The sequence below is a fragment of the Thermothelomyces heterothallicus genome (genome assembly GCF_042370625.1).
Source record: "Thermothelomyces heterothallicus CBS 202.75 unplaced genomic scaffold P884_scaffold_9, whole genome shotgun sequence".
NCBI classification, from domain to species: Eukaryota; Fungi; Ascomycota; class Sordariomycetes; order Sordariales; family Chaetomiaceae; genus Thermothelomyces; species Thermothelomyces heterothallicus.
The window spans coordinates 1,048,312-1,072,331 of record NW_027192570.1 but is presented as its reverse complement, the minus strand read 5'-3'; the positions used below and the strand labels follow the sequence as shown (position 1 = coordinate 1,072,331).

The 24,020-nt window shown below is 57.7% G+C and overlaps 11 protein-coding genes across 11 annotated transcripts in view; 6 read left to right on the top strand and 5 right to left on the bottom strand.

Moving 5' to 3' along the window:
* Nucleotides 1–169, top strand: part of P884DRAFT_133497 (uncharacterized protein) — a 2,404-nt gene extending 2,235 nt beyond the window's left edge. Inside the window, exon 3 of the mRNA XM_069437223.1 lies at nucleotides 39–169. Coding sequence (XP_069298341.1) covers nucleotides 39–42 — 4 coding nt within the window. The 3' untranslated portion in view covers nucleotides 43–169. The remainder of the gene's footprint in view (nucleotides 1–38) is intronic.
* A 2,433-nt stretch (nucleotides 170–2,602) lies between these two features.
* Nucleotides 2,603–3,309, top strand: P884DRAFT_259094 (uncharacterized protein). The gene has a single exon (XM_069441312.1). It carries the CDS (start codon nucleotides 2,733–2,735, stop codon nucleotides 3,120–3,122), a length of 390 nt encoding a protein of 129 aa, XP_069298340.1. The 5' UTR covers nucleotides 2,603–2,732; the 3' UTR covers nucleotides 3,123–3,309.
* Nucleotides 3,310–4,250: 941 nt separating this feature from the next.
* P884DRAFT_269404 (vacuolar segregation subunit 7-domain-containing protein) lies at nucleotides 4,251–7,166 on the top strand (the record flags this gene model as incomplete). Its single annotated transcript, XM_069442267.1, has 2 exons — nucleotides 4,251–5,466; nucleotides 5,677–7,166. 2 exons carry the CDS (start codon nucleotides 4,251–4,253, stop codon nucleotides 7,164–7,166), a joined length of 2,706 nt encoding a protein of 901 aa, XP_069298339.1.
* An 87-nt stretch (nucleotides 7,167–7,253) lies between these two features.
* Nucleotides 7,254–7,849, top strand: P884DRAFT_133457 (uncharacterized protein). Its single transcript, XM_069437222.1, has one exon. It carries the CDS (start codon nucleotides 7,341–7,343, stop codon nucleotides 7,731–7,733), a length of 393 nt encoding a protein of 130 aa, XP_069298338.1. The 5' UTR covers nucleotides 7,254–7,340; the 3' UTR covers nucleotides 7,734–7,849.
* An 824-nt stretch (nucleotides 7,850–8,673) lies between these two features.
* Nucleotides 8,674–10,071, bottom strand: P884DRAFT_198593 (sphingolipid delta-4 desaturase like protein; the record flags this gene model as incomplete). The annotated part of the gene is made up of 3 exons (XM_069438158.1): nucleotides 8,674–9,372; nucleotides 9,456–9,734; nucleotides 9,877–10,071. 3 exons carry the CDS (start codon nucleotides 10,069–10,071, stop codon nucleotides 8,674–8,676), a joined length of 1,173 nt encoding a protein of 390 aa, XP_069298337.1.
* Nucleotides 10,072–10,556: 485 nt separating this feature from the next.
* P884DRAFT_199006 (NADP-dependent oxidoreductase domain-containing protein) lies at nucleotides 10,557–11,740 on the bottom strand (the record flags this gene model as incomplete). The annotated part of the gene is made up of 3 exons (XM_069438203.1): nucleotides 10,557–11,029; nucleotides 11,104–11,398; nucleotides 11,468–11,740. 3 exons carry the CDS (start codon nucleotides 11,738–11,740, stop codon nucleotides 10,557–10,559), a joined length of 1,041 nt encoding a protein of 346 aa, XP_069298336.1.
* Nucleotides 11,741–14,108: 2,368 nt separating this feature from the next.
* On the bottom strand, nucleotides 14,109–15,254 carry P884DRAFT_133397 (uncharacterized protein). The gene is made up of 2 exons (XM_069437220.1): nucleotides 14,757–15,254; nucleotides 14,109–14,690 (listed from the first exon to the last, which is right to left on the bottom strand). Exons 1-2 carry the CDS (start codon nucleotides 15,138–15,140, stop codon nucleotides 14,418–14,420), a joined length of 657 nt encoding a protein of 218 aa, XP_069298335.1. The 5' UTR covers nucleotides 15,141–15,254; the 3' UTR covers nucleotides 14,109–14,417.
* On the top strand, nucleotides 15,255–15,915 carry P884DRAFT_133402 (uncharacterized protein). The gene has a single exon (XM_069437221.1). The coding sequence runs from the start codon at nucleotides 15,369–15,371 to the stop codon at nucleotides 15,822–15,824; it is 456 nt and encodes a 151-aa protein (XP_069298334.1). The 5' UTR covers nucleotides 15,255–15,368; the 3' UTR covers nucleotides 15,825–15,915.
* A 91-nt stretch (nucleotides 15,916–16,006) lies between these two features.
* P884DRAFT_198470 (S-adenosyl-L-methionine-dependent methyltransferase) lies at nucleotides 16,007–17,059 on the bottom strand (the record flags this gene model as incomplete). The annotated part of the gene is made up of 2 exons (XM_069438141.1): nucleotides 16,007–16,176; nucleotides 16,315–17,059. The coding sequence occupies 2 exons, from the start codon at nucleotides 17,057–17,059 to the stop codon at nucleotides 16,007–16,009; spliced, it is 915 nt and encodes a 304-aa protein (XP_069298333.1).
* Nucleotides 17,060–17,960: 901 nt separating this feature from the next.
* P884DRAFT_299398 (uncharacterized protein) lies at nucleotides 17,961–19,390 on the top strand (the record flags this gene model as incomplete). The annotated part of the gene is made up of 3 exons (XM_069444687.1): nucleotides 17,961–18,038; nucleotides 18,119–18,207; nucleotides 18,286–19,390. 3 exons carry the CDS (start codon nucleotides 17,961–17,963, stop codon nucleotides 19,388–19,390), a joined length of 1,272 nt encoding a protein of 423 aa, XP_069298332.1.
* Nucleotides 19,391–19,834: 444 nt separating this feature from the next.
* On the bottom strand, nucleotides 19,835–23,683 carry P884DRAFT_198993 (uncharacterized protein; the record flags this gene model as incomplete). The annotated part of the gene is made up of 3 exons (XM_069438201.1): nucleotides 19,835–20,850; nucleotides 20,939–21,334; nucleotides 21,385–23,683. 3 exons carry the CDS (start codon nucleotides 23,681–23,683, stop codon nucleotides 19,835–19,837), a joined length of 3,711 nt encoding a protein of 1,236 aa, XP_069298331.1.
* Nucleotides 23,684–24,020: the final 337 nt, after the last annotated feature.

Here is a 24,020-nt window from a genome sequence, read left to right as displayed (position 1 = left end):
TACTTGACGCCCTACGACTGATATGTTTGGCTGGTCAGGTAGATATCGATAGATACGTGTGTGACGATTGATGTCCTCCTGGTGGTTTCGGGAACGGAGCGGGCTCGCTCCCGAGGGTGGCTGGTTGAGTTGAGCACAGCTGGGTGGAGGAAGAGATAAAATGGAATGTTGGGAGGCACGCATGGTCGATCGCCTAGCCAAGCTACCTCTCGCGAGCTCCTTAACTCACTCCATCCGGGCATGGTCTCTCTCACGGCACGTCCCGTGCTCCACTTCTCTCCTTTTTCCTGGCCTTTTCATGTTCTTCCTCCATGAGCCTGTCTTACTTTCTTTCCTCTTGTTGTCTCTTGTTGGAGCGGTCTTGTCCGGTAATGCGCTGATGTATGCTTCTCCGAGGCATGAATGATTGATGTGTACCGACCCATTACATAGGATATATACGACGATGTCATGGATAGGATAGATCGATATCTTTGGCAACTCACTCTGTTACTCCTCTCCGAGTCGATAGGTAAGGTTTAATTCAAGAACGGAGAGTACGTGGAAAGCTCTGGCTGCTCTGTCCAGCGTGCATGCTGAGTCCGCATCCTTGTCATCCTTGCCGAGGTGCCGGCTGCCAGGAAGTCGCTGGAGGGAGTTCAGGTCGAGATCATTACAGCCATGCGAGGTGGGACGCTCATTTACAACTGACCCCTGAATGAGACTCGCCACATCTCAAGCCCCCACCGCAAAGAGACATCGAGCCAGCTGTATGATGGTGGACGGCGTCGTTGTACGCTCGACAGTAATAAAAAATTCAGCCAATATGCTACTTGAGAATGAGAGGTCCGAACTGGCAGATTCTCGACCTGAGTCTAAGCGACTTGGAACTCGAAGAGCTAGGTCTCGGGCGCCATGCCAGGGTGTGTTCTGCCATACGGCGATCGAGGCTTTTGGCCCTCGAAGTAGCAGTCAGTGTACGTCTATAGTGTAGTCTTGGAAGCTGCCATTCCGAAAGCAGCCTTTCTCGGCAAGTCCTTGCCTGCGGCGTGACTTAGGATACACGAAAACAGCGGCGCTCGGTGACGGAAGAGGGAGCTCGTCTTCCCAAGACCGCAGGAAGACCGCACAAAGCAGCCTTTCGCCGCAACACTCTTCCTAACCTAAATTTAGCAAAGGGTGTGTGACACACTCAGCTGCGTCGATTTTCATCTTCTCCAAGCTCCGAGCAGGGCACACCATCAGCGCAAAGTTCGAGAGGGAGGTCTTCTTGAGTCAACGAGACAAAATCGGCCTTGGGGGGGCGCGGATTCCCAGGGCTTTTAGGATGCAATATCCTTTTGTCAGCGGCGTCCTGGGGTTGAAAACGCTCATCGGCCCGTCAGCAGCGATAACAAGCCCACGTTCATCGATCGCACTGCAGCGGGGGTTGGGGGCGGGGAGGCGGGGGGGAGGCGATCGAGGCAGCATCATCTTCGGCTTTTTCAGTTGGGGCTGAAGGAACGGCACGGGCTCAGCCCAGGTGACCTGATGCTGCATCTTAGCGGCGCCGAGCGAGTGAAACGCGCGGGTTCCTGCGCAGGGCCAAAGCTGGTCGGGATGAGCGGCGATCAAATGGGCGACGATTTGAGGAGCAGTGCCTACTGTAGTAATAGTTAATGGGTGCCGCTAGGAAAGCAGCAGTGCCGCCTGGCGGCTGCTCATCCCAAAGTGAGAGCGGGCAGGAGCGCCCCGAGACATCCCAACCCAGTCCTACTACCGATGTATGGACTGTACCTACATACATTAACTAAAGTATACGGATCCGTATACGTAACGACCTTACATGCATTCGCGAGGTATCATGTTCCAAGTACGGGCTACAATCCCAGCGTCTTTTCGTTGATTGTGTAGCACTTCATGAAACCTTCTTGGAATAGCCAAGCTCGCTTTCCCATCCAATTGGGTAGAATGTGAGTGTTTCAACCAATGCAGTGCCATTGCGGCCCCAGCGCAGGAGGGAAAGAATTCTCGATTCCCACCCGCACCACGTGTCACACAGCCGTTGGTACCATGCATGGTAGGGCTCGAACCGAGTCGCGCGGTTTGCGGAACCCGCACAAACGCTCTCACCATCTCTCTGCCTGCCTACGGTGAGTAGAGCCACATGAAACTGACGGTGCCGTAGGATAAACACAGTACGAAGCAAGGTAGCTACACTAGGTAGAATAGCGTACGGCCTTTTTTTTTTCTTTTTCTTTTTTTTGTTGTTGTTTGTACCTGCGTAGTGTGCTGTACAGTACTTGGAGAACGCAAGGGCCAAGAACGGACGAGTTCGTTTTTGGGATCGATCATGGCAGTGTGTTGCCCCTGTGAGATGATGACTTGTCCCTTGCATTGGGTCAAGGGCGGCAGCGGCAGCGGGGTCGCTTCGGCCCCTGCCGGGACCGTTCTTGTCCTCCCGATTTTCCAGACGGAGGCGGAACGACGGAGGGGCGGATCCCATCATGAATTCACATTAAGTTATCATGATTACCAACATTTACCGGAATGAGAGACACAACTACACTAAGCCAGACATCAGGCAGCACTGTTGACTTGATACCTCTCGACCCTTTTTCCCGTCCCCGGCGGCCTTCACCGTCCTGCCAGCGAAACTACAGCGGTGGTGGATGACACGCAAAACTGCCGGTCTGTGGCACGTTGTTACACCCGCTTCGCTAAGCCACCCGTCCACTTGGCCACTTGTGAGAGGCTGAAAAAAAGTCTCGCGGATGGCACACTTGGTCGTCGTCCACATTCATCCCACGCTCTTTCAAATTGATAAACCGAAATGTTGTCATTACTGCTGTTCAGAACCTGCTGCATTGCACCTAATCACTCTTCGTGGATGCCACGCGGTGTGGTGTATCCGTACCGGCCGACAAGAATCCAGGAGAAGAACCGGTCCTGACGCCGTCACGATGAAGCAGATTTCATCAACTCCGTGCGTCACCAGCTGTTCGGAATCAGCGGGAAGGAATTTCTGGAAGCGAAGAAAGTGGAGCCATGGGCTCGTTCACAAGGGAACCAGGACTTGCGGTGAGACGGCGCTTCATCGTGGGTACTTAACTCGATCACCTGTACGGATTACAATGCGGATATACCACGAGCGTCCCGTCTAAGTACACTGCAACAACGTGTAGTTAGACGGATGATGCTCAGCGAAGCTAGCTAAGTCAGTCCGTCTTCGTACCACACGTCATCAATCAGGCATTGGGCCACATCACAAGAGCAATTTGTTGGCCACCACTTCGGATAACCACTAAGTTACCACCTCTGCGCCTCTGGGCATCGGGTAGTTATCCTCACTGTAACGTTCATACTGTGTCACCGTCAGGTACCAGGGAGATCCAGCGGTCCGGTAGGTGCAGCAAGTCCTCCGTTAGGCATTGCCTCGAGGTGTTTCAAGGCAGTACCATCACGGTCGCTGAGGAGAACGAACTCTAGCCCCAGAGCGCCCAATGATACGTGTAATAGTACGGACGTACAAGAAAACGAGAGGGGAGATTGAAGAGGTGCCAGGGTTCGGAACGGCTTTCCGGGTGGCAAGCAAGTACGCCGTAGCGGACGTGCACAGTGGTGCATAAGCATCGAACGGTTCTCGGTTTTGGCGTGTTGAGTGCCGTTTTGGCCGGTTTCAGGTACTCCGTAGTGCAAAGGCCTTGGAAGCGGCTCAGTCCAGATCCAAAACGGTGTGGGCAGACCCAGTACAATTTCCCCACTGCTAGCCGTGCCGTGCAAGACAATTGTGCCAAAGCTTGTGTGGGCGCTCTTGAACCGGGGCCAACGAACGAACGACATCATCCAACCCATTTCCCGTGCTCCGTCGCCCTCCTCACATCGAATCCCGCGTCGCCCGACCCTGTCCATTCAACAAAACAGCTGCCTGATCTTGTCAACAAATGAGCGTCTCCTGATCCCGCCGGTCCTCTGTCAATCCCGCAGTGCGAGTGCGAGAAGCCCAGAGCAAAGGGCTTGCACTAGCACCGCCCACGTCGAGACGGTGTCGCACAACACACGATATAGTATACGCACACGCCAGCCCCAAATTACTGATCGCCATCGCCCTCTCCCGCGCCCACAACAGCTCCCGTTGCAGGTTGGGCGGGGCTGTGATGATTCGCTGGCCCGGCGGAGTTGGCCCGGATTCAACCCGCGACGGCTAGGCGTGGAATGTGTGGCCCGGATCGAGCCCCCATTTCTTCCCTCTCATCATCCGGCCCAGCCAGCACCATCGCTCGCATGCAGACATGGACAAGTCACCAAACGTACCGGCCAGGTCGTCGGTAGCCCCTAGTGGCAGTCAGAGTACGAACTCCACGTACTCCCGCGAATCGTCTGCAAGCACGGCAACAATAACCCCAATGACCGAGTCGGGCCCTCCCAAGTTCACATCCCACGCGTCCGCCACGTCCACCTCGTCGTCTGCCGCGCCATCGCCTCTCGCATCACGCGAGCCCTCGCCGACCAGACCGCTGTCACGGACGGCGACCTCGCGCACTTCGTCGGCACACTCGGGAATCCGGTCAAGGAAGAACAGTCAGCAGGATCTCAGTCCCACACGATCTGCCAAACAACAACCCAATCCTGCGCCCGCACCCGGAGCCAAGACTCTGTCTTCCGCCAACACCCCTACGCTCCTCCCGTCCGCGTCAGACCTGAGCTCGAACGCGGGCGCGCCCGTCAAGTCGCCCACGACGATGGAACACCTGCGAGAGTCGCCCAGATGGCCCGTGTCTCCGAGGTTACGATCTCCACCGCCCATCCTCCACAAGCCGAACACGGGATTACCGAGAAGGCCAGAACCGGAAACGCCTCTGATTAATGTTCAGCGCGCCACTCCGCCGACGCCTCAGCAGCAGCAGCAGCAGCAGCAGCAGCAGCAGCCTCCTGCGGACCTCCCATCCGACACTGATGCCGAAGATCTTCACATCGTCATAGGCACGAGGACACCGGCGCGGGGTGGAGGGGGAAGCTCGTCGACCCTCGAGACTGTCCAGGAAGTCAGCCCGATAGGATCGCCGCGGGGGCCGGGCGGCGAGTCGATACAGGAGAAGCTTGACGACAGCATGGTTTCGGAAACACCGCAGGCAGACTCGGTAGGTATTGGGCTCGCTCCGAACGCGGAGGGCAGAACAGGCGCTGGCGATAGCGGGAGTGAGACGGACAACATGAAGGCTTCGCGTCGGAGCGGAGCGGCCAGCGCGCCGCCGCTGACGACCAGGCAATCGAGCACATGTATCAAGCAGGGTGTCACCAAAACCAAGACGGGCGAGGCGTCGTTGCAGAGCATGACGGTCGAGACGGAGACGGTGACATCGATTCCGCAAGCCCCGCTCGTCCCGAGCTCCGGAGCTCAAGGTTCAAGCGTGAGCCTGCGCACAAAGGGGAGTACGGAAACGATACGACCAAAGAAGGAAAAGAAGAGGCCGACGCGGAAGCAACCCACCGTAGCGGCCGGCAATGGTGAGCCACCGAGTCCAGCTGTTCCACTACTGCCCCGGTTGCGCCACTACCAGTCAATGGGATCAGTCTTCTCATGGACTGAGCAGTGGGTTTCGCCCGCCACAACATGCCACCACGACGAAGGAGAAAGTCACTCTCGTCAAACTCACCCCCGCAGGCAGAGCATGGTCATGCACCAGATGAGCAGCTTACTAACAAGGCATCGCTTAGCGTCGTCCAAGGCGGATATCTTCGAAGCCAAGGTGGCGAGCGCCGTCGAGGAAGCGAACTCGTCCGACTCGGACGAGACGTTTGTCTACGACTCTAACCCCCCAGATGGCCGCGACCGACCCATGCGGTTTCACTCGCGGACGCCCAGCGCCACCTCGATGGCGAGCCAAATCGACCGCCCAGGCATGCGCTCAATTCACGCCGTCATGGAGAGCTCCGGTCCCGCGGTCACGGTCAAGAAGAGTATGAAGTTTGTAAACTCATCTGCCACAAACGGCCACAGCGATAGCGGCTATGCCGACGACGATGGCAGGGGCACCGGTCGGAGCAACACCGGGTCTGCCCGCGGAACGGCCCGTCATCACCACCACTTTGGTCGCTGGGGTCGCAACGGGGGCGGCAACGGCCACCCGTCTCTGTTTGCCGAGCACGGCCCGTTCGGCTCCTCCCTTGCCGCAGGGAACCCGAACTCGCGTCAGTCGTCGACGCCTCCAAGCCCTCGCTTCGGCAACCGCGGCGCATATGGGGCAAATGGCAAGCGAGGGACGCACCTGTCGCCTGGGTACGATTTCGACGACACCACGACCGGCGCCGACGACGAGACGACACCGCTCATTGGTTCTGGAACGGTACGATCATTACGCTCGGGCAGGGGGCGGAGAGGAGGACATTCGTTACGGTCCATCGAAGCGCAGACGTACCACCGCTCTGCGCCCTCGGTGCTCAACCGGTTCGCTAGCTGCCTCGTCCTGACCGTCATGCTCTTGCTCGTCGTATCCGGCGTCATCGGGTTCATGTTCGCCACGTCCCAACCTCTGACCGACATCCAGCTCGTCTCCATGGACCACGTCGTAGCCAGCCAGCAGGAGCTGATGCTCGACCTCACCATCAAGGCGCACAATCCCAACGTCGTCGTCGTGGTCGTCGACTCTGCCGACATCGAAGTCTTTGCAAAGTCGCCGCACGCCATGACCGACTCGGAATGGTGGCGCCACACCCACCCGGGCGAGATCGGGCCACCACCTCCGCGTACACCAGACGGCGACGAGTGGGACACGGCAACGCAAGCGTTGGCGGTTGAGCCTGACCAGTCACCGCCCGACGATTCGGCGCCCAACATGCGCCTCGGCACCATCACGGGCTTCGACAGCGCCCTCTCGTTCGAGGGCTCCTTCTTCCACAAGGGCATCTCGTACTCGACCGGTGAGGTGCGCCTCAAGAGCCCGGGCAACGGCACATACGGCGGCCAGGAGCGCTGGGAGCGCATCATGGAAGACGAGTTCCAGCTCATCCTCAAGGGCGTGCTCAAGTACACGCTGCCGCTGAGCCAACGGGTGCGGACCGCGACCATATCGGGCAAGACGACGGTCAAACCGAACGCCGCGAACGATCCGCCGGGTCTGAGACCCAACGGGACCGAGGGAACTCCTGCTCCTCTCCCATCGGACAAGGGAGGGAGCGAAGTGACCATCTCTGCTGCTAAGCCGTAGATCGAGGCACCATTCTCTCTTCTTCCGCTTATCTTATCCCCTTTTAATTTTTTTTTTTCTGTGTTTTCAAAAATAGCGGGGTCATACTCTCTTCTGTACCCCTGCGTTCCAGCGACGCATACCCATTTCCTTTTGTCGAGACGTTTACCGAGTCGGTTTCGCATTTTTTTTGGAATGTGGTTTTGGGGGGTTGGAGGTGTATTGATTCGGAGCGTGTTCTGCACCCTGGATGAATTGATTGAAGAAGCGTGCATGGCGTGGCATGATTTTACGGACCAAGATCCTCCCTTTTTTTTTTTTTTTTTGGTTCTTGTCTTTCCCATTTTCGTTTCCGTGGAAAGAAAAAAAAAAGAAAGGACACCCTGGGAGGCTGACTTTCTGCTGTTTCTCTGTTCTATTGGGCGTTTCCCGGGTTCGATGGGTGGTCGATATACGGATAGGCTCAGGCACGAAAGAGACTTACATACTGCGAGACCCCGTTCCAGAGAAAGAAGCGATTCCCTCATGACGATGCCCCTTTTTTTACCCCTTCTTTCCCTTCCATACTTGGTTGCGATACAGGCATGAGGGGCGGGTTTCAGAGTGCCGGAGCCAAACGGCGAATTTGTACATGGCGGCTTTCTCTCTTCTTCTTAATGTATACAACTGCCTCGGGGCCCAGTCACGATGATGACGCTTGGGTTTAGGACTTGATTCCCACTTATTTTCCCTCTTTATTTATTAATGGATTATTTACTCGTATTTCAAATAACTATTCGAAGTAGCCCGTGTCTCTCGGCCTCCCTTGCCTGAAAGGGGTTATCGCGCGTCGGGGTGGTGATGTGATTGGGGTGCATTCAAAGGGAAGTGAAATGGATTGTGCGGACCTCTCTTCTCCTCGCTCGCTTCTCGAAGCATGCCTTTTCTCATGTTCCCTCTCCTGTCTTTTGGTCTGTAACGCTGCGCTTCATTTGTTCTGCTTTTTTTTCTCCCCGGCATACTAACAATAGATAGTCAGGTCAGTCCATCCGAGACTCAACATCTTAAAGCCTGTGGACACATTGACCTCATGACTCGATCGTTTGTCCTTGTATCTTGTTCTTTACCTTGTTTATCGCCCTTTTAGTCACGTTGGTTTTCTTACGTCTCGGACACAGAGCCTTAAGACGCCCACGGGTGTTTAACGATATAGAGCTTAACATGGCAAACGAAGAGCTTGAGTTGTCCTGTCGCTGTCCATCTTCATTTGTACGCTTTAGCTTATACATAGAGGTATGCAGCCCTGTTATGGTTTGCTCGTATAAGGTGATTCGCTATAGATACACGGGCCGAGGTTCTCGCCCTCAAAGCATCGTAGATTGTGCTTATCTCATTACCAAAGTCTATCCGCGGCAAACCCCGCGCGGTATAGTAATCCCACTCGGATACCCAAACGTTATTATTTATTCTACAAGGAGGGCGCTGTAACTAAACCCTCTAAACAATTTTTTTTTCTTTTTATCTTCCGACGCCTACCCGTCGTCACCTCTCAGGCCTCGACTTCATCCTCCTTCCAGTCCGCCACCTTGGCCACGGCCGTGCCGCCGCCCACGACCCTGCCTCCCTGCTTCCTCTTGACGCGGCAGCGCAGGCCGACCTGGTCGTCAAAGATGAAGCGCCAGATGACGTAGGACCAGCTGCGGTGGTAGGGCAGGTCGGCGTAGAACTCGTCGGCTATCTCGCGCAGCTTGGGCAGGCGGGTCCAGGGGATGGCGGGGAAGTCGTGGTGCTCGTTGTGCAGGCCGACGTTGTACGTCACCAGGTTGAGCGGGCCGTAGTAGCTGAAGGTCTCCGGGATGGGGATGCGGTTGGCCGGCTGGCGGGCCTCGGGCGTGACCTTCTCGTAGACGTAGTGCTCGGCAATGAAGTGGCCGGCCGTCGGGTGCAGGGACCCGGCCAGGAAGGAGGAGAGGAGCAGGTAGAGAAGCGACTGGGCGGAGAAGATGCCCGGCGCGAGGCGGACCAGCGCGTAGTCGAAAGCCAGCTGCACGGCCAGGTTGACCCAGTGCACCCAGGTGAAGGGCACGCGGTAAACCGTCATTGGGCGGATGGCGTAGAAGAAGATTTGGAAGGTACAGAAGAAGGCCTTGCCGAGGATGGAGTCGAGCAAGACGGCCTCAAGGGCGGTCGGCAGGTCCGTGTCGAGGCCGTCGACGCCGAGGGACTTGTGGTGCGTGAGGTGGTACGGCTGAACGGAGGAGAGGCATGCTAAGGTTAGTGTTCTGACTTCTTCGAAGAACAGTCGGATGATGAATGGGGCTGAGGTGTTACCCGGAAGGAAGCGCTGTAGGGAACCCCGATGGGAAGGTTGGCAAAGATGGCGAGCAGCCGGTTGGCTAAGGGCGACCGGAAGGCGAGGTTGTGGGAGATCTCGTGGATGGCCAAGAACAGGTTTTGGTTCGAGGTGGCGCCGAAGACATAGGCCACCGCCCAGAACTTCCATGACCAGAAAGGGGTGTCGCGCAAGAGGTGGGCGAGCAGCAGCTGGAGACCGACGACGCCGGCAACGACGTATTTGGTCAATGGTTCGGGGCCGCATAGTTTGGTAACCTTGGTAGGCAAAGGTTGCTGATCAGTTTTGGGTTTTGTTTTCTTTTTCTTCTCTCTCTCTCTCTCTCTCTCTCTCTCTCTCTCTCTCTCTCTCTCTCCTCGCATGGTATGTCGCGGAATCCCATGCTTTAGACGCACTCACCTCCGGATGGGCCTTGATGATGGCCAGTCGCCTCGTCCGATGTGGCTCCTCGGTGTAGGTCCAGAAGAAGTCCTTGTAAGTTGCATCGTCGACCTGCGCCTCTGCAGCCGCTGCACCGTTCGAGGCGGCGTTGCCATTAGCGCCCCCCTTCCGCTTGGAGACGCCGTTAGTCGGTTCTGTCGCCGGGCGGGCCATGGTGATCGATAGCTTCCGAGTTTCGACGGGCAGCTGACTTGGGGAAAGTCGAAAACAAGCAACAGCGCCGTATGAATTAAGGTAGGTAGAGTTACGACCCCCAAGCAAGCTTCCCGGTCGAAATAATTCACCGCCCTGGAACTACCGCACTTAACTAACGCGAGGCGGTTGCAGCAGGAGGGCGGGGCCATCCGTGGCAGTTAGCAGGGGGGGATCACTAAATTGGGGCCAATCAGACGTGCCCAGGGACTACCCGTGCACAGCAGGGCCAGGGCAAGTCGTTCCACCAGATCGGCAATGGACCCTTCCTGTGTTGGTGGACTGCAACAAGCGCATGCGCGAAATCGCCTGATGTGGTACGAATCGGTTATCAAAAAGTTCTGGTACCACCACCATAGATGCTAATGGTGGCGTGGTTGCACGCACACTAAAGTCTGTTACATAACCGTCCATCCGGGTTTTCCTAGCCCATTTCTCCTCCTCCCTTAGTACCTCATCGTCACCGACGGCGGCTTGTTGTTGAGGATGTCATCAATTTCCTTCATGATCTCGGGCGTCAGCTTCTTATACGCCCGCACCGCCTCGACGTTCTCGTAGACCTGCTCCGGGCTGCTGGCGCCGGTGATGGCCGAGCTGACGTTGGGGTTGGCCAACACCCACGCCAGGGCCAGCACGCTCTGCTTGATGCCCAGCCTCTCGGCGATCGGCTCCAGCTTGCTGACGGTGTCGGCCATGGCCTGGAACTCTGCCTTGCCCGTTTGCTTCCAGAACCCGGAGATGAACTCGACCTGCGTCTGCGCGAAGCGAGAGTTGTCCGGGATCCCGTTTTTGTACTTGCCCGACAAGATGCCTTGGCGCATGGGCGAGAAGACGGTCAAGCCCAGGCCGACCTCGCGGTACAGGTGCGCGTACTCCCTCTCAACCTGGACTCGCTCCAACATGTTGTACCGTGGTTGTTCTGTTTAACGTTAACTGTTAGCTACCGGATTGGCTATCTCCCGGGGTGCGAGCCCAGGTATTGGTGGACCATACCCATCACGGGCCCAATCAGACCCAGCTTGTCGGCGTACCGCCACGCCTGAGCAATCTCATCCGCGTTCCACTCCGAGGTCCCCCAGTACAGCGCCTTACCCGTGTTGATCAGGTGGTTGAAGGCGCGCACCGTCTCCTCCATGGGCGTGTGCCTGTCCGGGCGGTGAGCGTAAATCAGGTCGACATACTCCAGCTGGAGTCTCTCGAGAGACTGGTTCATGCCCTCGATGATGTGCTTTCGTGACAACCCACGGTTGTTGACTTTCCGGTCGCTGAAAGCGTCGCCCCAGTAGAGCTGCCGAGAACGCGATGTTAGCAGAGTCAAGTCGAGGATGGGAGGGAAGGGTTGGCGGGCGTGGCGTACCTTGGTAGAGATGACAATGTCGTTCCTCTTCCAGCCAAACTTCTTGATGGCCTCGCCCATGACTTTTTCAGACTCGCCGTCGGCATACGTCTCGGCGCAGTCGAAGAAATTGATGCCACAGTCATATGCGGCCTTCATGCAGGCAAATGTCCCCTCGCGGTCGACGTGCCCGCCGTAGGTAAGCCAACCGCCGAGTGAGATGGCCGAGACCTGAAGTCCCGACCGCCCCAGGAACCGGTATTCCATCTCGGGGACGTTGTCCGGTTTCGACATGATGTTTTTGTGAAAAGCTTTGTTTTCTTCTTTTTCTTCTCTCTTTCTTCCCTCTCTTTCTCCTTACTAATTTTTCTGGTTTTCCCTTGCCTCTGAAGTAAACCCCAAACTTCGGGTCCGAGACGAAGCCTGGTAGTTCTTTAAAGCCGTCAGAGCATCTGGTCCACTTTCCCTTTGGAACAACCCAAATGGTGTCGCGGGGCCAATGGCGCCGGTCCCGCACGCACTTGACGTTGTACGGAGTAGTTGCGGGGATATTCAGTCGGAAGCCCCGCCGTTTACCCCTCCTCCGGAGCCCGGGTTTTGCCAGCAAGCATCACGCTTACCAAGAACATCCCAATGGGAGCCGGTGATCCAAAGAAGTCTCGGTGATCTGATTACAAACTCACTTCCTTGAGCTTCTAGTCCGGTGAAAAAGGGCCGTGTGGATACAGTCGTACTTCATATTGGAGCTAGCAGTTGAGGATTTTTCCATTTAGCCGCCAAGCCCTACTCCTGGTCATCATGGACTCTTTCGTGCTCGCCGGCGTGAGTCAAGTAAGGGAAATGAATAACTAGTCGGGGGCTAAACAGCGGAACCGGACAAACAGTGTGTAATGGACCTCTGGGAGGACTAGGGGCCGGGTGTCAAGAAATCACATGTATGTACTGTACGTACGAGTACAAACCACATACGTCCCCTTACCTAAACACAAATATTTTCGTCTTTCAACTTGTGTGTCATTTTTATTACTTGAAACTTATCATTTAAGTTGAAATTGAACAATAAGACTTTTGAGGATAGTTCAGGCAAGGCTTGTCTGGTTGATTTCATCGTCACTGCTTTTCACATCAGCCCCGTCGGCACCAATTGGTTGTGAACTTCGCACACTCACTCCGTCGAACCGACCACGCCGTACCAGATACTCTTTTGCCCTTAGCCATAGCCGTTATTATCTTCCTCTCTTCTGGTTGCTAACTGATCTTTGCGATACAAATCATATAACAAAGCCACATGTCCGACCTTGTGAAGTGTTCCTCTGCTACCAAACAGAGTTTGGTCCGTGCAATGCCCTGGTTGCACGGCGCACCCCTGAATGATTGTTTACGTTGCCCCTTTTTCACTTCGCAATGTTGAACACCACAACGCCGTCACGAGATCAGTATTGCCCTGGTACTCTGCTCAGCTTAACCTGCAATGTGTTGCGAGGGCTGCTTCTTCCTTTGAAGATTTGGTACATCATGTCATGCGGCCGTTCATATTGGCGCCATACTGGACTGCCTTGCTCCTTCCCTATGTCGTTCCCGCCTTGCTCAGCTAGCACTGATCGCAACCCGGCCACCTCAGGCAGACATGACCCGCGCCCTATTCTTAATCATCCATCGACCACTCTCGGAAACGAGAAACCACGGTGGAATTGCCCAAGTGCTGCCTGAGAAGGGTCCGCAGAAGCTTGGGTTCTCGGAGGGCTGCGAGAGCACAAGTCGAAAATTATCGCCTTCTTCTGCGAATTTGTTCCCCCATCTCCTAACGTTACACCTGCGGTTCTTCTCCCCAACTGCAAACAAGACCTCGGCTTCTACAATTCAGTCGCTCAATCGACTTCGGTTGTTGATTGACTGCATTGAGGTTGAGGCAGCGTCAGTCAGGTACGCCCTTCAGTCTTTCTAACGCTTACCCTGCCTCGTCGTCCCTTAAAGCGCTTGCCTCCACTCCATTTGGTTTCCCATCCTCCACTACTAAATGTCCCGTCGCTGTCACGACTCGACGTGGTGTATCGTGCCTGCAAGAGCTAACGCGGCCAACGCCATCCCGTCTCAGGCATTGACCAATTCTCTTGGAATTTAGCCTACCCAGGTAAGCCATCGTTAATCCCTCTTCCCAAGCCCTATTTCCGTGTGAAAAACGCTTGAGCTGGTTGCCGAGCTCTTCCAGCGCGCACACGATGGCTCGGCCATTTTCTCCGTCGCGAGTTCTCCCTTCCTCCAGTATAATTCCTTCTCCCCTTGATTCTTTCCGCAGCCCTTTCCTCGCAACTTCCTCCCCCGATACACATGCCATCAAAGTGTTTGAGTTCATATATCAATTCATACATGAGATTCAAGGAAGTTCTCTGACAAGCGATCTGCTAGTCATCTGAAAAACCCAAAGAAGGAACCATGTCTTGGAACAACAACGTCTCAGTCTGGGGTGGCGGCGGCACTGCCGACAACGATTCCTCTTGGGGTGTTGGCGACACAGCCAACGACAAGTCCATGTGGGGTAACGGTGATACCGCCGCCGCCGATTCGGGTTGGGGCAACGGAAACCAAGATGGCGACAATTCGGGCGACGCCAACGGCGATGGTTCTGGTGACACCCATCGTGATGATGACGGCAACGCCGGCGGCAACCGTGCCTGTTTCAATTGCGGCGAGACTGGGTAAGCAATCGGGCCTTCTTGACACCTCCAACCACCCCGACTGACATGGGAGCTCTAGCCACAACAAGGCTGATTGTCCTAACCCTCGCGTTCCGAACGGTCCGTGCCGTCGCTGCGGTGAGGAAGGCCACTGGAGCCGGGAGTGCCCCAACGCTCCGCCGATGCAGTGCAAGGAATGCCAGTCGACTGAGCATCTCGTCAAGGACTGCCCGAACCGTATCTGCAAGAACTGCAACGAGACTGGTATGGTCCCAATTGTCAAATGTCAAGGGTGACTAGGAGGTACTGACTCGTCGACACCATGTCCAGGTCACACCATCAGCCAGTGCAAGGGCGCCCGCAAAATCGACCGCAGCGATCTTCCGGAAATGACTACCGAGGAGGTCTGGGCTGAGATCAAGCGTGCTGTGAAGGAGCGTGATATCGACGACATCAAGAAGGCGATTCAGATCTATATCAAGTCCTCTCCCGACACCACGTACGCGGAGCTTGAGCGCGCTTTCCGCGCTCAGGACGTCCCGGTCTGGCTGATCGCCATCGAAAAGACCCTGGCGTCCACCTTTGTCAACATGGACTTGCAGGGCAATCTCGGCAAGAAATACACGGTCACATACCGCTTCCAGTGGAATCCCCCTCGCCCGCGCGACCGCGAGCTCTGGCCCAAGGATGTCGACGAGAACTTGGAGCGCCTCGCTGATGCCGGTGAAGTTGTCTATGGTGGTCTGCCCAAGTGCACCAACTGCGGTGAGGTTGGCCACATCGCCAAGCGCTGCCCCCAGGACAAGGTCGAGCAGCCCAATCGCTTCGAGATTACTTGCTTCAACTGTGGCGAGTCGGGCCATCGCCTTCGCGACTGTAAGTGACTCAGGGTACCGCAGAAGACCGTGTGGGATGCCAGCTGACGAGATCAAAAGGCCCCGTTCCTCGTGTTGACAAGTTTGCTTGCAAGAACTGCGGGTTCGAGACACCTCGCCCTTTGAGAAGCTTGGGTGTGGCATGCTGACAATTTTCAAAAGTCAATCGGGCCATAAGGCCGCTGAGTGTACCGAACCTCGCTCCGCCGAAAATGTCGAGTGCCGCAAGTGCGGCGAGAGTAAGTATCTTATTCCTATCAAACGGCCAGGTAACCTAGTAGTCGCTGACTGTCATCAGTGGGCCACTTCTCTCGCGACTGCCCCCAGGGCGGTGATAGCCATGCTTGCCGCAATTGCGGCAAAGAGGGCCACATGGCTCGGGACTGCACCGAGGAGCGCAACCTCGCTCTAGTTCAGTGCCGGAACTGCGATGAGTTCGGACATATGAGCAAAGATTGCCCGAAGCCGCGCGACAGTGAGTTTTCCCTCACCCGTCTCTCGCGTGAGCGATTGCTGACGTTGCTGCAGTGTCGCGTGTCAAGTGCAACAACTGTCAGCAGATGGGTCACTACAAGTCTCGATGCACGAATCCCTCTGTCCCCGACGAGGCGGGCAATGGCAATGATGCTGGCGTTGCCGAGAACGACACTTTCGACAATGCCGACGCTAGCGCTAGCAATGGCGGGTATGCCGCTGACGATTGGTGAGGAGGGTTATGAAGCTGGCTATCCTGTTCAGGGTGGGAGTTCAATCTTTCGGTCCCGGGAGAGACAACGATCGCATACTTTGGCTGATCTGTGGCCATTTTCTACGAGCCTTGTTTCATGACGGGAAGATGATGGATGGACAGGTATAGCGCCCGAGATAGCCAGGCAGTTGGTAGCTGATTCGGCCAGGGAAATCACTCGATGATCTGAGAATTGACTTGTGAATGAGAGAGGTGGTTATCGACTGTGACAGCGCCGGATTCCATACCGAACTCGTGCGTACGGTTGGCTTGCTCGGTGGCTCTATTTTGTCAGAACCCCGATGACGTGCGGCATGGTAAAGTACCACGGCTCGTCTTGTAGCTGGCACAAGTCAACCTGGCTCCAGGGGGCGACCTCGGTGAGCCACTTGCCCGTGTCGCGACACATTTCGCAGCCGCCGATGAGGTGCGGCCAGAATATGCCAAGGAAGGCTGGAGGGGGGGGGGAGCAGGTCAGAAACGCGATCACGGCAGAACAATGGCACAGGCAGAGAGAGGAGGGAAAGGGGGGGGGGAAGGGTAAAAGAGAAGGAGAAAGAGACGAGCGGGGGGGAAAGACGACCAACTCACCCTGGTACAGCCGCATGCCCCAGCCCTGCCAGTGGAAGCACCTGACGTGCTCGTAGACGTACCAGCGCCCGCCGGGCTTGAGGAAGCGGTAGAGCTGGGCCATGTTGCGGCGCGGGTCGGGGATGCTGCACAGGCACATGACGGTCACGATGCAGTCGACGCTCCCGAGGGGCACCCGCCCGGACGCGGCCAGGTCCTCGATCCCCAGCGGCACGATCTCGTAGGTCCCGTCGTCCAGCCCCGCGGCCGCCACCTGCCGCCGCAAGAGCGAGTGCACCGTCGGGTTGGGCTCGACGCCGTAGATCTTGCGGATGCCGCCGCCGTCGCCGCCGCCGCCGCCGGTGGACGCCGGCAGGTTCTGCGGCGAGTAGAGCGACACCCACATCCCGGATCCGGGACCGACCTCGAGGACGGTGCCCGACACGGCGGGGTGCGGTCGGGCGCCGGCGGCGGCATCGCTGTCGGAGGAGGGTGCTGGAGTGGTCGGCGGGCCGGGAACGATGGCGCCGCCGGCGACGCGGCCCTGGAGGAGGGGCACCACGTTCTTTTCGGCGTTCTGGCGCACCGTGGGGCCGACGTGGGCCCAGAAGCGGCCGAACCAGGCGGACCGCAGACGGGAGGGGGACAAGAGGGTGGCGAAGTCGCGGGCGAGCAGGGCCGAGAGGACGGTGGACGGCAGGAAGGAGAGGGCCAGCCCCATGAAGAGGAACGGGTCGACCAGGGAGGCGAGGGCCGGGGGCAGCATCTTGATTTTTTTCGCTGTGTATGGCGGAGGGATTGGGTGAATGAGTTGAGTGAGAGAGTGAGTCCCGTTCGATGGGGTGAGTGAGTACTCGAGTGAGTGAGTAGAGTGAGTGATGAGTGACCAAGGCAGATGAGAGGTAAATAACCAAATGGTCAGCTAAGGAGCAAAACAACTTCGCGAGGCAAGGGAAGCTAGCCAGCGAGAAGAGCCCGGTTTAAGGGGAGGGGAGCAACGGTGAGGAGTGACTAAAAAGCTGCTATTCTCGGAGACAATTTACTGCAGCAACGTTATGGCCATGCTTCCACCGGAAACTTCTTACTCAGCGGGAATGTGGATTCGTCGGGGCAGCGAGCGGAACAGGGGCCGAAGTCAGTACTACATAGGTTGATGCCGGGCAGGGTTAGGGCTAGATATGGCTGCAACTAATTACTCCGTAACATCGGCATGTGCGAGGTGCGGAGGTCCGTAGTCCGCAGCTCGTTGAAGAATAACTAGTTAACTAGGGTAGTGTGAGATAAGAAAGCTTGGCGCTCGCGCCTGGCTTCTAGCCAACCACAAGCTCCCGATAACTGATGTTACCGGGTAGCCCAGGTACCTATGTACTGTACTTACGTCAAGTGGCAGCGGGCCACCAACTATGACCACGCTGGCTGCATTTGTCTCGGGCGCAGGCCTTCGCCTCTTTATTATTGCGTGTAAGTGTTCTCGCCCGGAAACCTCGACCACTCGGCCGCCCACCTTAGCCCACCTTCCACTTCTCGTCGCTCATTAGGTATAGACGTGCTTGTATCCCATCTGGCATCGAGGATACCGCGGCGCCCGCGCTCTGCATCGCCGTCAATTGACTTTTCGGGAACCAAAAAGTGGACAGCCTGGCCAGAGCGGCCGCGGCGCACTTGCCATGAGGTTACTCAAGACGATCCTGCTGTCGCTCTTGACGCTGGCGCAGGTTGCGCTCTGTGCCGAGGACTACTACAAGGTGCGATCCCGCTCTGCGCTCCACCTTCCTTCTCTCTCCTCCCTTCTCCTGGCCCCTGCCGCCTAACAAAAAGCTTCCAGGTCCTGGGTCTCGACAAGCATGCCACCGAGAGGCAGATCAAGTCCGCCTACAGGCAACTAAGCAAGAAATACCACCCCGACAAGAACCCGTAAGCTCTCTTCCCTCCCGGACCTTCTTTTTTTTTTTTCTTTTTTTCCCTTCCAGGCTGACATGACTCTCCACACAGAAACGACCCGACAGCCCATGAAAAGTTCGTGCTCGTGTCGGAAGCCTACGAGGCGCTGTCGGACCCCGAGTCGCGCCGGATCTACGACCAGTACGGCTACGAGGGCTACCAGCAGCGCAAGCAGCAGCAGGGCGGCGGCGGGCACGCGCACGACCCCTTCGACCTCTTCAGCCGCTTCTTCGGCGGCGGCGGCCACTTTGGCAACCAGCCGGGCCAGCGCCGCGGCCACGACGTCGAGGTCAAGGTCGGCATCTCGCTGCGCGACTTCTACAACGGCCGCACGACCGAGTTCCAGTGGAACAAGCAGGAGATCTGCGACGCCTGCGAGGGCACCGGCGCCGCCGACCGCGTCGTCCACACCTGCCAGGCCTGCGGCGGCCGCGGCGTCCGCACCGTGCGGCAGCAGCTGGCCCCCGGCATGGTGACGCAGGTGCAGATGCAGTGCGACGCGTGCGGCGGCCGCGGCAAGAGCATCCGCCACCGCTGCAAGGTCTGCGGCGGCGAGCGCGTCGTCCGCCGCCCGACCACCGTCTCGGTGACGGTCCAGCGCGGCATGGCCGACGGCGTCCGCATCGCCTACGAGAACGAGGCCGACGCCCACCCGGACTACGTCGCCGGCGACCTGATCGTCACCCTGTACGAGAAGGAGCCCGAGCTCGAGGGCGAGGGCAACCCGGACCGCGTCGACGGCGTCTTCTTCCGCCGCCGCGGCGACGACCTCTTCTGGCGCGAGGTCCTCTCCCTGCGCGAGGCCCTCATGGGCGACTGGACCCGCAACATCACCCACCTCGACGGCCACATCGTCAGGCTCGGGCGCAAGCGCGGCCAGGTCGTCCAGCCGAACCACGTCGACACCATCGTGGGCGAGGGAATGCCCAAGTGGCACGAGGACGGCGACAGCGTCTACCACAAGACCGAGTTCGGAAACCTCTACGTCGAGTACACCGTCGTGCTGCCGGACCAGATGGAGAGCGCCATGGAGAAGGAGCTGTGGGCCCTCTTCGAGAAGTGGCGGGCCAAGAAGGGCGTCGACCTGCACAAGGACAGCGGGCGGCCCGACAACCCTATTATGCATGATGAGGCGCATGAACATGAGGAGTTATAGAGAGACAAATAGACCGGCGCGTTGTGTGTCACGTATCCTATGACTGTATATATATATATATATGTATACATACCCACTTGTAGCTGCGCACTACAACCTTGTTTGGGCAACCACCGTAAGGTAATGGTATTCCCGCTAGAATGATGCTGATTACCTTACGAGTACTAAGCATCGAGATATCCGCTAGGCATTCGTGCATCATCACCCTCTTTGTGTAGTTCGTAACGAGGTATCATCGATCAGCGTAGCCGATATAGAGTCAGAGAAGGACACGCAAGCATCACGTCTAGTGTAAGTAGCAATCAGAAACAACCAAGGAAAACAAAAGGAAACAAAACAAAGTAAACAAAAAAGTACACATGGAAAGAAAAAGGAAATGAACAGACAAACGCAAAAAAGCAAAAAACATCAGAACATTCATAAAGTCATCAGTCATGATCATCATCATGCCCAAGTCTGCGACCGCCCCACGCCCCTCTCGTAAAGCTCGTCTTCCCTTCTCCGCCTTCGCCGCTTCCGTTCCTCGTGATAATCATCATAGTAGTCGTCGTTGTCGTCGTCGTCAGAAACCTCCCTCTCCCTCCCACGAGCTCGCCTGTCCTCCGCATGCCTGCTGCTCTCTCCTCGCTCATCCGCCTTCCACCTCCCACGACTCCTTTCATCTCTCTCATCTCTCTCATCCTCCTCCTCCTCCCTTCTCCGCAAACGCCTACGACTACCCCCGTCATCATCCCTCCTTCGTCTCCGCCTGCTCTCGTCCCTGTCATCCCGGCTTCTGTCACGGTCACGATCACGATCGCGACTCCTTTCTCTCTCCCGATGCGATAACCTCCGCCGCTCTTCTCCCGTTCCATCGCCTCCGCTCAACAGACTCCCACTTAGGATTCCACTAATCAACCCCAGCCAGCTGCCCCTTCCCTCTAGTACTCCAGTGACGTTGCGTACGATACGTTCTACCGCCTCCGCGTCCGTCCCGGCAACTCCCCATTCCCCTCGCATACTCATCCCGTTGGCGCCGCGCGGACTCCGGTACTCAAAGTCCCCACGCCGGCTATGCCACGCCGAGCCGCGTCCACGTATAGGACTAGATCCGTCAAGGGGCCGACCTTCAGCATCGAAGCGGTCCGGTAGCATCTCTATCGCTTCTTCGTCGTCGGTTTCGGGTTCGGAGCTTGCACCCTTGCCATACACCCGGCGACCGGGAGTTAACGGCCGGCCCGAGGACGGATCAGAGTTACGACCCCGGCGCGAGGAGATTCTGTTGTCATCGCTTTCACTGGATATGTCTACCGCGTCCGACTTGGCTCCTTGCTCCTCATGATGGCGACGAAGTGTGGCGGATGATTTGGGGGAAAGCGGGACGAAGATGACAGACTTGGAGGTCCGAGGAGTGTCAGGTGCATCCGTCTCCGATGTTGTATTGGCTGGCGGGGTGAAGAGATTCGCTGGCTTTACACGATCTACAAGCACGTTACGTCAGTTCAGAACTCCCGGATTCAGCGCAACAGCGGTTTCCAGTCTTTCAAGAGGCCCCGCGAGACGACGCACCCTTCTTTTCACCAGAATCGGAGCGAACGGCAGCTTCTGCCTCTGGAGTGGAACGACCAACACGGGAAGCTTCACTCACATGTTCAGGACCCGTGGGGTTTGGCGGTGGAGCCATGGGCGGAGGTACGGCACCGGTGCCTACAGCCGAGTTGGGAGGCGGGCCCGGCACTGGCGGAGCATACGGTGTGTACGCCGAGTCTGGAGGATAGGGTGCGTACTGTTGGTTTAGATTCGTGGTGGCGATGTTGGGATGCTGTGTGAAGCCGTTGGTAGGAGCCGGAGCTCCTTGGGTTGCCGCTGGCGGAGGGTTGTAGTACCCGCCAGACGCATGCGGAGGTGAAGGGGCTCGGCGGCCATAGGTCTCATTTTCGTCCGCCGGGTCTTCCTCCACGTAGCCTATCGTTGTCAGCCTGCTGTTCCAGCGAGTTCTTACAGGAATGACTTACGACGCCGGTCCCTCTCCCTGCCCCTCTCCCGTTCCTTCTCTCTATTTCTCTCCCTATCTCTCTCGCGGTCCTTGTCGTCTTTCTCCTTCTCCTTCCCTTTCTCTTTTCTGTCATTGAGTTTTTTCAGGCCAATGGCGGCTGCGCCGGCTGCCGCAGCACCAGCTGCGAGGTCCCGCAGCCTACTTCCACTCCGCTTCTTCTCTGCCTTTTTGTCACGATCCGTCTCCGACTCGCTGTCCGCAGAGTAGTCGTCGTCACTCCTCCGCCTCCCGCTGTGCCTCCTCCTCCGCCTGCGAGTCCTTTCCTCTGCCGCAGACTCGTACCCCTCTGAAGCGGCCCCTCTATCGTCCTGGTATGAGGGGTCCGCGTACAGGGGTTGGGCCCCGTACTCAACCATGCCTAGCTCAGGATCAGCAACGGAAGAGTCATTGTCGGGGTACGTGGGTCCGGACCGACTCAGGCTTCTGCTCCTGCTCCGGCGATGATAGTCGCGCGCATCGCGGTCGTAATACTCGTCATCACTGAACTCGCGCTCCCGCTCGCGGTCATGCTTTTCCTCTTCTTTCTTCTCCTTGTGTTTATCATAAAGCTTCTTAGCGCCGGCGCCAGCGAGGCCAGCGGCCAGTATCTCGGCACCGGTACGGAGGCGCGAGCGGGAGCGGCTCTTCCCGTCTCTCGACTTGCTCTTGTGGCGGTAGTGCTGGACCAAACCGGCAACGGCTGCCGTGCCCAAGCCAGCCTTGGCAACTGACGAGGCACGGCTCTTCGACCGCTTTCGGCTGGGAGACCTGTCGCTGTCACTATCGCGATGGAGGGTTCTGCCCCGGTTCATCTCCTCCTTTTCAATCTTGCTGCTCTGGTAATACTTGGCTGCGCCAGCAGCCGCGAGGGCAACAGCAGCGATGCCGAGGCCGGTCTTCAGCCTAGAATGAGGGGGCCGAGAGCGAGAGCGAGATCGGGAGCGTTCTCTCTCATCGTCGCCGTACCGCTCCTGGTAAGCGCTGTGTGCGCGCCTCGCAACCTCGGTGCCAAGTGCGCCAAGGGCAGCACCAGCAAGAACCTTGCGGCCGCGATGTTGCTTATACTCACCGTGGGAGTCACGCCTCGACGCAAGAATCGCAGAGATGCCGGCTCCGGCGAGAGCTCCTTCCGCGATATGACGCTTCCGGTGCGGGCTGCTCGATGAGCTACGTTCCCGCCGAGAACCGCTGCGCCTTACGTAGTATTCGTCGTCAGTGTCGCCACCATCGCTGTAGCTTTCACGATGATGGTGGCGATGGTGGCGATGGTGGTGGTGGTGCCGGTGCCGGTGGTCGTCGTCATAACGCGCCATCGCGTACTCCTCCTCACGGCGCTCTCCCCGGTAAGGGCCGACTTCACGAGACTCACGGTGATAGTAGTACTCGCCGTCGCGCGAGCCCTGGCGGGCAAGGGCAAGCTCCCGGTTGTCTGCGCTCTGCTCCCGGATGACTACAGTGGCCGGAGGGGCCTCTTGCAGGATGATTTTCTGTTCCGGGGCGCGTTGCCGGATAACGATGGGAGCAGGAGCTGGCGGTGCGGGCTCGTAGTACTCGGTTTCCTTGCGCCAGCGTTCGACATCGGCACCTCCGCTGGAAAAACCCTCGTCACGGCGTTCCTCGACCCGGCGCTCGAGACGGACCTCGCCGCCATGGGAATCCCGGAGCTCGACCCTCTTCTCGACACGTACGTCCGTTTCCCTCTCGTCGTCCCAATACGAGCGTCGGTCCCAATCCCGGGGCGAGCGTACGTCATCGCGATCGACCCGTTCAACCTCCTTTGTTGACTCGTACACGACCCTCCCGTGATCTCTATCGATGCCGCGGTGGTAGTCGTCCTCGCGGACCCGCTCATCACGCTCAACGACCCTCTCGCGCTCCACTACCGCACCGCGGGGCCCATCTCCACGATACTCTACCCGGTCAACTCGGGTGTAGTGGTCATCCCGGGCGTCTCGCTCCCGCTCTCGTTCAATGACCTGACGCTCGACGTAGGTTGCGCTGTGTGGAGAAGGATCGTACGCTGACCGAGGCCGCTCGGGGATGTACATGCGCTCGAGGCGGCGGTCCACCTCGACAATCTCGTCCCGGCTGGAGCGGCGAACGGGAGCATAACGGCTACGGCGCTCCTCCTCGACGACGTCCACCTCGCGCTCGATCCGCTCGACGCGGTCAGGCGTTACCTTGTAACGGCGCACAGTCGTTCTCCTGTACCCCTCATCGTCTGAGGGAGACGTGTCCCGCTCCCGCATGTAGCGGGACTCGCGGTACACCTCAGGCATAGCGAAGTGAGAATGCCGTCACACGCGCTGTAGTGCAGTGAGAGGTCTCTCAGAGTTCAGTTTAATGTCGTTTGCGAGAATTAGATTAAGCCCGGGAAAAGCAATGAGTAGGGCTGACTTCGGAATATCAAAAGCAAACGGAAAATCGCAAAACGGCTTTTGAAAACATAAAGCGATGGAGTTGCAGAATTTCCAAGAAAGGCGGGAGGGGGGAGGGGAACACCTGTGAGAAAGTGTCACGGTGGTATATGAGGGGGCCTTGTGGACCGAGATGAAGGAGGGGGCATGGGATGGCTGGGGTGGGAGGGTGAGATGCGCCTGCCTTGGGCGCAAGGGC

Excerpts from the sequence above, each read along its gene's own strand:
- P884DRAFT_259094 (XM_069441312.1), top strand. The coding sequence starts at position 2,733 with ATGGCACACTTGGTCGTCGTCCACATTCATCCCACGCTCTTTCAAATT.
- P884DRAFT_133457 (XM_069437222.1), top strand. The coding sequence starts at position 7,341 with ATGTGGTTTTGGGGGGTTGGAGGTGTATTGATTCGGAGCGTGTTCTGC.
- P884DRAFT_133397 (XM_069437220.1), bottom strand. The coding sequence starts at position 15,140 with ATGCCACACCCAAGCTTCTCAAAGGGCGAGGTGTCTCGAACCCGCAGT. Across the intron at positions 14,691-14,756 it reads GGGGGATTCCACTGGAAGCG|GGTCTTTTCGATGGCGATCA; the intron begins GTATGTGACCGT and ends GGTGGACGCCAG.
- P884DRAFT_133402 (XM_069437221.1), top strand. The coding sequence starts at position 15,369 with ATGGCTCGGGACTGCACCGAGGAGCGCAACCTCGCTCTAGTTCAGTGC.